Source organism: Gigantopelta aegis, chromosome 11 (genome assembly GCF_016097555.1).
Source record: "Gigantopelta aegis isolate Gae_Host chromosome 11, Gae_host_genome, whole genome shotgun sequence".
Classification (NCBI taxonomy): domain Eukaryota; kingdom Metazoa; phylum Mollusca; class Gastropoda; order Neomphalida; family Peltospiridae; genus Gigantopelta; species Gigantopelta aegis.
Window position 1 is genome coordinate 21,558,992 of NC_054709.1, and position 14,171 is coordinate 21,573,162.

A 14,171-nucleotide genomic window follows, 5' to 3' on the forward strand; every position below is an offset into this window, starting at 1 on the left:
CATGTCTGTGAGTGTTGAGACGGGTGCTAAATGGTTTAATATATAAAATGTCATGTCTGTGAGTGTTGAGACGGGTGCTAAATGGTTTAATATATAAAATGTCATGTCTGTGAGTGTTGAGACGGGTGCTAAATGGTTTAATATATAAAATGTCATGTCTGTGAGTGTTGAGACGGGTGCTAAATGGTTTAATATATAAAATGTCATGTCTATGAGTGTTGAGACGGGTGCTAAATTGTTTAATAGTTTGTCAAATATGTTGCATTTGGCACATTTGTATATATAATAAATAATGGTATTATTATACCTATTTTTATATAAATGTACTTTTTATATTTATAATTTATTAATGTATTATTTTGTTTTATTTTTATATGTGGTGTTGGTATGATTGTTGTATGAATGTATGGTGCTGTCAGCTCATGGTTGATATAGGTGGGGGGTGGGGGTGTATGGGGGGGGGGGGGCGGTGTTATCTGGCAATAACATACTCCCCGCTCACCGACTACTTCATATATTGTAAATAGGGTAAGAATTTTTAATTTGGTGTTATGGTTTTTAAATTATTAGATTATGTTTACAAGCGTGCTCGTTTTTTAATGTATTTTTCTTATCTTATATATTTTTAATATTTGAAATAAAAAGAAATTTTAATTGGATACGGCGGTGCGCTGCTCCTATGCCGGCGGGTGAGACTGAATGTTCTTTATTCTTTTCCCACCCGTTCGATTTTTATATATTAAAGGGTCATAGTGTCTGATGAATGACGTAACGTTTTTGTTCTCTTGGTCAACAGAGAGGCGCCTCTAAACTTCTGAATCGACTGAATACGTTTCGCTCTCCACGACTCACCAGACGCAAAACTTTCCTTCAACATTTCCTCTCCTAGCAACACCAACGCTGGACTATTACATACTAAAGAGGGGTGTCGAGAATGGAGGGCACTGAGGCTGGGGGTTGGGGTGTTGGAATGGGAGGTGTCACCGGAAGTAGGTGGTTAGACGCTTAGGTGTAGGCGATTTGGCCATAGGGAGTGATAGGTATGTCCGGGGACAGCTTTCGGCCCCCCCCCCCCCCCACCCTTTCCGTTTTTCCCCCATTCTGCCGTCCACGCCAACGTTACCGATACGATTGATGTCCCTCTTTTTCTCTTTTTAAACCCAACTAATAAACAAAACTCCCTGGGCGCGGGTTACTTTTCCCCCCCCCCCCCCCTTCCTGGCCAACATCTCCCCCTTTTTTTAGTCTATGGGGCAAGTAATTTGTAAGGATAAATATTATAATTAATTTAAATTTAGATAGCCCAATCTTTTTGCGACCAAATTGTAAAAAATTAAAGTTAAAAATCCTAGAGTTCTGTATGTATTATTTTTATATTTTTGGAATGCGCATCACAATTTAATAAAGTCCCTTTTTTTTCATTTCTTGACTTAAAATCAAAATTGACCATTAAAGTTTTCTGCCCCGAGTCAGGCCACTGGCATCCAGAGACGGGACTCGGGATAGACATGCTCGAAACTTTCGTAGTATATGAGCATGAAAAAACTCTCAAGACAAGCATTAGGCACAGTAAATCACAAAAAAAACAAAAAACATTTTTTTTTATCTACGATCCAGATTGTGCTTAATACAATACTTTATTTCTTTTTTATTGCCCCAGATCAATGTGACAATGTCAAGGATGGAGAGCCTTGAATCATTGACTTACACAGTGTTTGTAACATACTCACGTACATATCAATATATATATATATACATACGCTCATACACATACATACATACACATATTTTCACAGATATGCACATATTATTTTGTTACTCGTGCCTGAGTAAGTATTGATCTGAGGAGAAAAGAAAGAAAGAAAGAAAAAAGAAAAGAAAAAATTGAAGAGGAGGAAGACAGATGAAATGCAGGAAAATGGATAATAAAAAAAAGAATAAATGAATGAAAGAGTGAGTGGAATTTCTTGTTTTGTTTTGTTTTGGGGGTTTTTTTGTTTTGTTTTTTGTGGAGTAGAAATACTGGTAAGAAAACAGTACAGTTACTTTATACCTGTTGACCGGCCTCGGTGGCGTCGTGGTTAGGCCATCGGTCTACAGGCTGATAGGTACTGGGTTCGGATCCCAGTCGAGGCATGGGATTTTTAATCCAGATACCGACTCCAAACCCTGAGTGAGTGCTCCGCAAGGCTCAATGGGTAGGTGTAAACCACTTACACCGACCAGTGATCCATAACTGGTTTAACAAAGGCCATGGTTTGTGCTATCCTGCCTGTGGGAAGCGCAAATAAAAGATTCTTTGCTGCTAATCGGAAAGAGTAGCCCATGTAGTGGCGACAGCGGGTTTCCTCTCAAAATCTGTGTGGTCCTTAACCATATGTCTGACGCCATATAACCGTAAATAAAATTTGTTGAGTGTGTCGTTAAATAAAACATTTCTTTCTTTCTTTATACCTGTTGATTTTAAGCAATAATGTGCATCAAATATTGTTGAATATGCATACCAGTCCAAAAGCCTTGCTTAATTATTCCTTGACGTTTTGATTAACACAAATACATTAAAACAAATAAATTACCGATAACCAATTTATTCCATAACAAAGTGAGGAGTATGTGACTTGGACATATTAGATGTCATGATAGAATATTATTATTCGGATTTACACGAGATAGCAATTTTTTTTATATGGATCTTCCGCATTATTTCCCCCCTTGGAGCGGAACTCTCTTTTCCGCCGGGGGATCGTCCGATATCTTCCGCCACCCCCACCCCCACCCCCAATCAACCACCCACCCAACCCCACCACCTGGTTACGGGCCAGTGTTATTGACAGATTTGGGTAACATGTTTAGGACACTTGGCTGGCGTAGTAAACAAACATACAGACAGACAGATATTTTATTAAGTCTCACCTTACGTACTTAATAATAAAATGCAATTTAAAATACAGTATAAAAGTACATAAGCCATTCCTTACAGGAACTATGAGAGAATATCAATAAATAAACATATAGTATATACTGTTGGATTTATCAGATTAGGGGAGATAAGCCATTTTATTACTTGTCACTGTTGCGGCAATAAGCAAGAGTTTACTTCCCTTACACCAAGCTTCAGCCTTTTCTGTTGCACGTTAAACTGACGTTAATAAATAGAGATTATTAAACGAGCTTCGTATGATTATTATACTAAAACGCAAAAGAAACGCAGGTCCTGAAAATGCGAAAGAATTGCACTTTGTAAAGCAGTATCTTTGGTGGAATTGAACCTCAACTGTGTTAAAGGACATGGCACACACCCACACCGCAGTCCCACCTGCGTGTCAATTTCATTACCTGTGTGACGTCACGAATTCTCAAAACACGTTGTTTGCACGTGCTGGATCATCCGTATCATGAATCCAGTGCAAACACACTCATTGAAATGCTTATAAAGCCTGCACACCTGGATTTAATCGCATAAATTCAATTTGAGTAGTGACAGACAACAGAATCACATTTTAAAAATGCCGCGACTGACGCAACTCCAGCGAGGGATCCGTACTGCTGTAGCCAGACAATTGGGATGTCATGTTTCGACAATCGCACGCCTTTCTCAACGTCACCAAATCACTGGATCTGTGAACGATCGACCACGCACCGGCCGCCCGAGGGTGACAACCGCAGCCCTAGACCGGTACATCCGGGTGACCCACCTTAGGAATCGGATGCTGCCAGCAGCTAACACCGCTCACCAGGTGCGTGGTCCACGTGGTCCAGTGTCCGCCGATACCGTCCGACGCCGTCTGAGGGCAGCAGGACTCCGTAACCGCCGTCCTTATGTGGGACCAATATTGACCCCTCGGCACCGCCAACAACGTCAACAGTGGGCGCAACAACATCAAAGATGGCGACGTGGCCAGTGGCAACAAGTTCTGTTTACTGATGAGAGCCGTTACAATCTTTCCAACGCTGATGGCCGAATCCGAGTATGGCGACGTCGACATGAACGTTACTCCGACTGCTGCGTTCTGCAGGCCGACCGATGGGGCGGGGGTAGTGTGATGGTGTGGGGTGGGTTCTCATTCAACCACAGAACAAACAACTTCATGTGTTCAGACAACGCGTTAATGCCGCCGTGTACCAAAATGACGTCATCAACAATCACGTCGTTCCCTTCTTTGCCGCTCACCCACGTGTGCGCTTGCTGCAGCAAGACAATGCCAGGCCGCACACTGCCAGGGCAACACAGGCGTTGCTGGCTCAGCACAACATCCCAACGTTGCCGTGGCCAGCCTTATCACCGGACATGGCGCCTATCGAACACGTCTGGGATGAAATCGGACGTCGCCTTCAGGCTCGCGGACAACCTCAGAATATGCAGGCGCTGGAGGCAGCATTGGTCCATGAATGGAACTCACTCCCTCAGGCATTCTTTCAACGGCTTGTCAACTCAATGAGGAGACGTTGCACTGCCTGTTTGAATGCCCAGGGTGGTCACACGCGCGATACTGACTTTGACAATGCTACAGGTCGTCTCTTTCACATTTTTAACATGGACCCCCACCCTACTTTATGACATGAAACAATAGCCAAAAAGGAATTCAATCAAACATTTCCAACACCAATGTGTGCCGAATTGGTGTAGCTCCAAAATAAATGTTGAAATCTTCATTTCGTTTTGTTTTTTTAATATTTTATATCCAATTTAATGAGAACCTGCGTTTCTTTTGCGTTTTAGTATATTTACTCGGTTATGTTGAACACAGTCTCTCTCGCTCGCTCGCTCTCTCTCTCTCTCTCTCTCTCTCTCTCTCTCTCTCTCTCTCTCTCTCTGTGTGTATCTCTCTCTCTCTCTCTCTCTCTCTCTCTCTCTCTCTCTGCTTCCCTCTCTCTCTCTCCCTCCCTCTCTCTCTCCCTCCCTCCCTCTATCTCTCTCACTATTTAATTTTTACATAAGTTCCTTTGTGAATGATGTTAAAACTATGAAACAAATAATATTGAGCGTTTATTATGAAAAGTTAATTATCCTTCAAACATTTGTTAAAAAAAAAAAAAAAAAAAAATGCCAAAAGTCCCGTTAGTCGGGAAGTGCGGACCCCATGTACTGTCCCTGAGATTCGCACCAGTGGTACTTGAATGTAACAATCCGGGACGCTAACCACGTGAAGTAGATAATTGAAGTTCACGGCGGGGATCAAGGATTCTGGTAAAAGCCCGTTTACTTACTAACACTCGCCACGTCACTCACAAAGTTTAACAGTTAATTAGCGTTGAACTAAATTTAAGGTACTTGTTCTTCTTAGACACTGTAGGTATTTTAGAACTTATTGTCCTGCTTGAACTAGTAATAGCTTCATACATGGTCGTGTGAAGTTCAGGTCGAGTACATAATCACCTAAACATTTTCAGTTTTGAAAAAGGAAGGCTTTATTGGTATCTAACGTGTATATGCAGTAATTTCGAAACTTCGTCGAGAGAAACAGATAGACAGCCTGTACATACCACGACCTGGGGCAATGGTATGTGATGGAATAAATGATGAATCCACAATAGGCGATCGATACTGTCAGCCATCGCATCTCAGACGAACGCAGTACCACACCCACCCACAATTAACCAACCACACACCCTTCTTATTTGGAATTATTTTTTTGTAAATGCATACGTCCATGGTCAGTTGGAATGTTTTGAATGGTCAACCATTCTGACGAGTGGCGCTGCATTTTGTTTTGTTTAACGACACCACTAGATCACATTGATGTATTAATGATTGGCTATTGTATGTCAAACGTGGAAATTCTGACACTAGTGTTAGAGAAGACACCAACGACATTTCTCCATTAGTAGCCAAGGATTTTTATATGCACCATCCCATAGATAGGATAGCACATACCACGGCCTTTGGTATACATGTACCAGTCGTGGTGCACTGGATGGAGCGAGAAATAGCAAAATGTTTTATAAAGATTACGACGACGATGGTAGACCGGATGAATATCAATGTGCCCCAATTTATGTCGTTAAACAAAACAAAACGTAGACCTGATGAACGTAAATTAATACTAGTATTCAAAGCAAGACATTGTAAATGTTTAACCACGAGTATCAAGTAGTGTTGTAATATGAACCGTGGCCTTTAAGCTTCCTTAAGATTAACTATCTACTTCAAGAAGATGCAGTGCACAAAGACAGCGAACTTGGCAACATTCATCTGGCATAACGTTATGGAGCGTTCGTCTCAACTGAACTCGCCAGATTAAAATATATATTTCTACTAATTAAGAAACAGATACTATTTCATTGGGTTTTTTTTCGAATACGACTTTTATGTCAACTCGTGATGTGTGAAAACGAGTTGGCATAAAAATCGTATTCGAAAAAACATCGTCAAATGGTCTGTTTATTATATACATCTTTCCTAGTTTCTGACAATATCGTTTCGCTTTTCATTTTCTTCTTTTTCTTCTTCTTTTTGTGTTAATGTTTTCGCTGATCCTATCAAAAACACGTAACGTCATGATATATTTCTTCCGGTTGAACTTTTGTTCAAAATTTACTTGACCATGGTATTTTAAAAATAAATACGAATAAAAAGTATCTTTAATTGATTAATAATTACTTAATAATACTGCTGTGTAAACATACCTGACAAAATGATTCTCCTTAAAAAAAAAAAAGAAAAAAAGAAAAGAAAGACGAATACAAAACAAATCGAAAGGCAAGGTTAAAAACTTACACTCAACGACAGGACATTGTGTCATCATTATTTAGCTTCGTATTCAATAAGTTTTAGATATTTTATCGTAATTGCACTTCATATCCATTTTTTATAGGCACAGTTGTTTAAATTACATTCTTTTTATTTTTGAAATACAACCAAATGCATTAGTAATTATCAAACTTAAACTCGTAATAATTTACAAGGGAGATAACTGATTCATTAATGTTCACAACAAAATGAATACGATTTCTATATCATCACTGTAGCTAAAATACAATAAATACGGCAATCGTCCAGAGGTGCTTACTTTTTTTCGTTCATGGCCCGTGCTTATAAAACTTAAAGTCTATACTTAATAAAGTCCAGACTTTAACGTAATGCTATTTGAATGGCGTTGCCATGACGTTAAAGTCTGGACTTTAAGGTTTATAAGCACGGGACCATATCTCGATAAACTTAAGCCATGCCTACTACTACCCCCCCCCCCCCCCCCCCCCCCCCAACTGACTTGTACTACTTTTGTGGAACAAGCCGGATTATCCAGGAAACCATATTTAGATATTTTGAAGAAAACACACGTGAAACAAAAGCAATTTAAAAAAAATGTATACGATAAATTAATGGAAAATGCTATAGCATGTAGATCTATACGCATTGATTTAAAAATAATAATAATAATAATAATAATAATAATAATAATAATAAAAACCCTCTTCGCTAATCATGACATGACACTCGGTCGGTGGCCAAAGAAATCATGTAGGAAATTTCACGCATGTAACTTACTTGTAAGCGATGTTCTACAGCTGTTGGCGAAAATTAAACGGTTCCACCGACAGCATAAATGTTACACACGTTCCCTTCATTCACTTTCATAAAATATAAACTAAACACGAATAGGACAATTCCTTTCAATGGAACTAAATGATCCGTAAAAATGCACAGCAGCTAGAGGAAATGGCGTCGCTTATCAAAATTACGTCATTTACAAAAGAAATCACCTGATTCAAATAATAGTGAATGAACGTTAGCATTCTTACGCGACATAAGTATCAATGAAGTTTACACAAACAATACTACAGGCGTATTTAAAGCTGAACAAAATAATTCAGTTATGTATTGTTAAAGTATGCATATAAATTTAATTATAAGATTTGACCGCAATTATTTTTTGGTTCGTGCAAGTATGAACGGAAAAAAAAGATTTGCACACTTTGTGTATGACACCCCCCCCCCCCCCCCCCTCCCAATATAAAATCCTGGCTACGCCAAAAGAAGTTATGTGCGTGTAAGACATAAACAGGCTTGTACATTTTTTATTAGCTAATGGTATCCGTAACAGCAAAGGTGTGATTGCGAAATTTCCTCTTGTTATAGGCAGACACACCCCCCCCCCCCCCCCGTTATTTTTTTTTTTAAAGTTTGTTTTGTTTAACGACACCACTAGTGCACATTGATTAATCAATAATTGGCTATTGGATGTCAAACATTTGATAATTTTGACACATAGTCATCAGAGGAAACCTGCGACATTCTTCCTTTAGTAGCAAGCCAACTTTTATATGCACTTTCTCACAGACAGGAAATTTAACCAGTTGTGGTGCACAGGTTGGAACGAGAGAAATGAAGTGAATATGAGCACGAACTAAAAGAGAATGAGATAAATGTAATATCACAGTTGATTATTCTGACTGATAGTCTTAGAGTAAACCGGCTACATGTTTCCGTTAGCAGCCAGGGAACGTTATATGTGATTTCTCACAGACAGGGTAGCACATAGCACGGCCTTTCATATAACAGTTGTTAGGTACTGGCTAGGAGAAAAAAGAAAAAAGAAACCCATTCAAAGAATAGGTCCAGTGAGGTGGTTCGATCTTACGACGCTAGCACTGCAGGCGAGCGCTCTACTGACTGAGCTACATTCCGCCATTCTCTCGCCCAAATGTCGAACTTTTTGTTTGTTTTGTTTAACGACACCACGTGACTAAAGCACATTGATTTATTAATCTTTTGCTATTGGATTTCAAACATTTGGTAATTATGACGCCGTCATAGACAAGAAACTCGCTACATTTTTCCATTAGTAGCAACGGATCTTTGTAGCATCCCTCAGACAGGATAGCACATACCACAGCCTTTGATATACCAGTCGTGGTGCATTGGCTGGAACGAGAAATAGCCCAATAGGCACACCGACGGGGATCGATCCCAAACCAACCGCACATCAGGCGCGTGCTTTACCATTGGGCTATGTCCCTCCTCGTAAATGTCGAAATAACCATATGTTAGACAGCGAATAGCCGCAGTTGAGAATATGCTGATTTGTCGCTCTTTACTCTGTGTTTGTCTACACACGCCAACACGACATGTGGAACCGCTTATGGCATGTCTTGTAGTCTTTTAACAGATTTCTCAAAATCTTCAAACACTTGACATTGTTTTCTACATGACAGAATTTGTGAGGCATTTGTCGAATTCTTTCACATACTCGCCAATTGGGTCAACGTAATCTTACTCGTTTGTCTTCCTTTGTGGTATCTTGTTTGTTTGTTTCTTTCTTTCTCAAATGATTTAACTGATATATTTGAAGAGATTGGCATTGTTTCCTTGGCTGAATCGGCCTGTTTCTGAAGCCGATTTACCCTAGAGCGTAAAATGTGTTTATTTATTACAGCTTTTATCACAGTCAACAAACACATTTAAACATTGGCGTAGGAAGCAGGGGGTGGGGGAGGGGCACTTTTCTTGATCTAGTAGTAGCAGCGATAGTTTATATATTTATATACATGTGTGCCCCCCACTTTTTGGCACCTTCCTACGCCACTGCATTACTTAACAATTTTTTATTTAAATTATTGATTTTTGGAAATCCACGGTATTTCTGGTCATCCTACGAAACAAAAATGTATGTATTTTGAAAATTAGGGTTAGCGATTAGTTGCAACCTACGACATTGGACTTCTAAAACTACGGTTAGAAACTAGTTGCAACCTTTGAAATTGGACTTCTAAAACTAGGGTTAGAAGCTAGTTGCAACCTTTGAAATTGGACTTCTAAAACTACGGTTAGAAACTAGTTGCAACCTTTGAAATTGGACTTCAAAAACTAGGATTAGTGGCTAGTTACAACCTTTGAAATTGGACTTCAAAAACTAAGATTAGCGGCTAGTTGCAACCTTTGAAATTGGACTTCTAAAACTAGGGTTAGAAGCTAGTTGCAACCTTTGAAATTGGACTTCTAAAACTACGGTTAGAAACTAGTTGCAACCTTTGAAATTGGACTTCAAAAACTAGGATTAGTGGCTAGTTACAACCTATGAAATTGGCCTTCAAAAACTAGGATTAGTGGCTAGTGACATCCTATGAAATTTGACTTCTAAAATTAGGGTTAGAAGTTAGTTGCAACCTATGAAATTGGACTTCAAAAACTAGAGTTAGTGGCTAGTTGCAACCTATGCAATTGGACACTATAAACGTGTAACACATTTAGGTAAAATTACATAGAGTGAAACAAGATTCTATGCATTCATTCATTGCTAGTTATGTTTGTATTTATATCCAGTTAAGGTTCAAGCAAGCTGTTCTGAACACACACCTCAGCTATCTGGGCTAGTGAGAGAGACGTGGGTGAAGTGACCTTACATCTACCCAGTGCGTCGTTAAACTCGCTCTGGGTGGGAGCTGGTACCGGGCTGCGAACCCAGTACCTATTAGTTTTATATCCGATGGCCACTGAGAGCCTGTGTCCTTGATGCGGTGAAATACCCTTAAAATAGTCTGGAGCGTGTCCATAACCGTTACTACGCAGAGGTACGTATGTGCGTTTTAGGAAATGAATAATCTAAACAATAAAATCTAAGTAATGGGCTATTTATATAGAGTAGGACAAAACAATGATCTCAAGTTTGGGTGTCCATAGGCGTACGGGCTCCCCTTTTTTTCTAGGGGTATAGGCTGGCTTTTGCCCGAATTAAACCAAAATACCAGAATCTGGATCTAACATCATTTATTCATAGCAGCATTGCTCCCAAACAGCTATATAGGAGTGAACGCGAACCACTACGTATTTTTACATGGATTACAATCAATTTTGCTGGTAGAATGGATGGGAATACATGAGAAAAAGGTCTCAGGTTAGCATTTTTCCCCCGAATATGCCTGAATTTGACGATTTGCTCCAGCACTAGGAGAGGGAGGGGGTTGGGGTGGTGGGGAGTTCTGTTCTAGACCCCATCCAACCCTAGTGCAGGGCGCACATTAAGTGAACATGTTCTGTTCTAGACCCCATCCAACCCTAGTGCAGGGCGCACATTAAGTGAACATGTTCTGTTCCAGACCCCATCCAACCCTAGTGCAGGGCGCACATTAAGTGAACATGTTCTGTTCCAGACCCCATCCAACCCTAGTGCAGGGCGCACATTAAGTGAACGTGTTCTGTTCCAGACCCCATCCAATCCTAGTGCAGGGCGCACATTAAGTGAACGTGTTCTGTTCTAGACCCCATCCAATCCTAGTGCAGGGCGCACATTAAGTGAACGTGTTCTGTTCTAGACCCCATCCAACCCTAGTGCAGGGCGCACATTAAGTGAACGTGTTCTGTTCTAGACCCCATCCAACCCTAGTGCAGGGCGCACATTAAGTGAACGTGTTCTGTTCTAGACCCCATCCAACCCTAGTGCAGGGCGCACATTAAGTGAACGTGTTTTGTTCTAGACCCCATCCAATCCTAGTGCAGGGCGCACATTAAGTGAACGTGTTCTGTTCTAGACCCCATCCAATCCTAGTGCAGGGCGCACATTAAGTGAACGTGTTCTGTTCTAGACCCCATCCAACCCTAGTGCAGGGCGCACATTAAGTGAACGTGTTCTGTTCTAGACCCCATCCAACCCTAGTGCAGGGCGCACATTAAGTGAACGTGTTCTGTTCTAGACCCCATCCAACCCTAGTGCAGGGCGCACATTAAGTGAACGTGTTCTGTTCTAGACCCCATCCAACCCTAATGCAGGGCGCACATTAAGTGAACATGTTCTGTTCTAGACCCCATCCAACCCTAGTGCAGGGCGCACATTAAGTGAACATGTTCTGTTCTAGACCCCATCCAACCCTAGTGCAAGGCGCACATTAAGTGAACATGTTCCTTAATGTGCAAGGCTAGTTGCTCCCCTCTATTTAGCAAACTTCGGCTCCTCTTTCCACGATGTTTCTTTTGTTTTGTTTAGCGACATCACTAGAGCATATTGATTACTGGATGTCGAACATTTGGTAATTCTGACATGTATTTTCTTCAGAGGAAACCCTCAACATTTACCCATCAGTAACAAGAGTTCTTTTATATGCACTTTTTCTTAGACAGGACAGCACATACCACAGTCTTTGATAAACTAGTCGTTGGGCACTAGTTGGGACGGGAGAAAAGCTAACAATCTTACCCTGTTTGTTTGTTGACTGGTCGGTTGGGGTTTTTTTAGGGGTGGGGGTGGGGTTGATGGGTTTTGTTTATTTGTTTTTTGTTGTTGTTTGGGGGGGGGGGGGGTTGCGTCCGCACCCGCTTCCGCACTCATTGTGCGTCAAATTCGGATGTGTTGAAATTTGTAGATGCCACCTCTACTATCGCACATTTACACCCATCTATAAGCGTATCAGACTGGGCGCGGCGGGGAGACTGCCCTGCCCCCCCCCCCCCGACAAATCCCCCCTGACCCTGCCTCTTCTGACCCCCCCCCCCCCCCCCCCCGGTGCTGGAGCAAATTCTCAAATTCCAGCAAAATCGATAGATATATTCGAGAAAAATTAATTGCCCTAAAACCTTTTATCATGTATTTTCTCATTCTACCCACAACATTAAACGTAATCCATGTAACAATGTGTGACGGGGGGATGGGGAGGGCTACAGTTGTATTTTTATTTTATTTCTTCATTTTTTACGTTGGCGAATCTGAGGAATTCCTTCGGGAACGTTTGTGCCCTTCGGGGACATGTGTGCCCCCACCCCCTGGATTTTCTGGATCGGCCACTGTTTATAAACGTGAAACAACTGCCGCATTTCTAATCATGGTGACTATACTACATACATATTCTCAAGTGCAGATCCGTCTTGTTTTGAAACATTTGCATATATATGTCCTATTTATAAACACATGCTATCAGTTAAATGCATGCCTGTAGAACGATTTACGATGACGGCTCCCAAAAAAGTTGCTTTCAAACTGGGTTCTTTTTTCTAAGTTTCTGATTCAGAGGTGTTTTTTTGTTTGTTTGGTTTTTGGGGTGTTTTTTCAATTATTTGTGGTATGTTTTTGTGAACCCAGATGTATGATGGAAACAGGTTTGCCCAAATGTAACTAAAGACATCCTTGACATGTGGAGGCATCTACAGAGCCTTTTGTTTTATTGGAATATCCTTAACTCGACTGTCAATCCCTGTGTCTGTACGTCACTCCTTAACTTGACTGTCAATCCCTGTCTGTACGCCACTCCTTAACTTGACTGTCAATCCCTGTATCTATACACCAATCCTTAACTTCACTGTCAATATCTGTATCTGTACACCAATCCTTAACTTGACTGTCAATCCCTGTATTTGTACACCATTCCTTAACTTGACTGTCAATCCCTGTATTTGTACACCAATCCTTAACTTGACTGTCAATCCCTGTATCTGTACACCAATCCTTAACTTGACTGTCAATCCCTGTATTTGTACACCAATCCTTAACTTGACTGTCAATCCCTGTATCTGTACGCCACTCCTTAATTTGATTGTCAATCCCTGTATTTGTACACCAATCCTTAACTTGACTGTCAACCCTTGTATCTGTACACCACTCCTTAACTTGACTGTCAATCACTGTATCTGTACACCAATCCTTAACTTGACTGTCAATCCCTGTATTTGTACACCAATCCTTAACCTGACTGTCAGTCCCTTTATCTGTACACCAATCCTGAACTTGACTATCAGTCCCTTTATCTGTACACCAATCCTGAACTTGACTATCAGTCCCTTTATCTGTACACCAATCCTGAACTTGACTATCAGTCCCTTTATCTGTACACCAATCCTGAACTTGACTATCAGTCCCTTTATCTGTACACCAGTCCTTACCTTGACTGTCAATCCCTATATCTGTACACCAATCTTGAACTTGACTGTCAGTCCCTTTATCTGTACACCAATCCTTAACTTCACTATCAATCCCTATATCTGATACAGTGGGACCATACACAGCAATACATGTAGATACATTTTATTTTGACCCCCCAAAAAAGGCATTTTGTAGGCATACATACATATTTATAAATAAAATAATATAATGTGCACATTACGTATGGATTAGAATCGATAAAAATACCGGCATCGGTGGTGTAGAGGTTATGCCATCGGACTTGAGGCTGGTAAGTACTGGGTTCGTATCCCACCTGAGGCAATGGGGGATTTTTCATACTAGTACCAGCTCCAACCCAGAGTG

General features: G+C 40.8%; 1 protein-coding gene across 1 annotated transcript in view; it reads left to right on the plus strand.

Annotated features, from left to right (window-relative positions):
* The window catches only part of LOC121385084, a 33,326-nt gene extending 19,441 nt beyond the window's left edge, over positions 1-13,885 (plus strand). The window contains exon 6 of the mRNA XM_041515620.1: positions 13,625-13,885. Within this exon, the coding sequence (XP_041371554.1) occupies positions 13,625-13,885 (261 nt within the window). The remainder of the gene's footprint in view (positions 1-13,624) is intronic.
* The last annotated feature ends 286 nt before the right edge of the window (positions 13,886-14,171 follow it).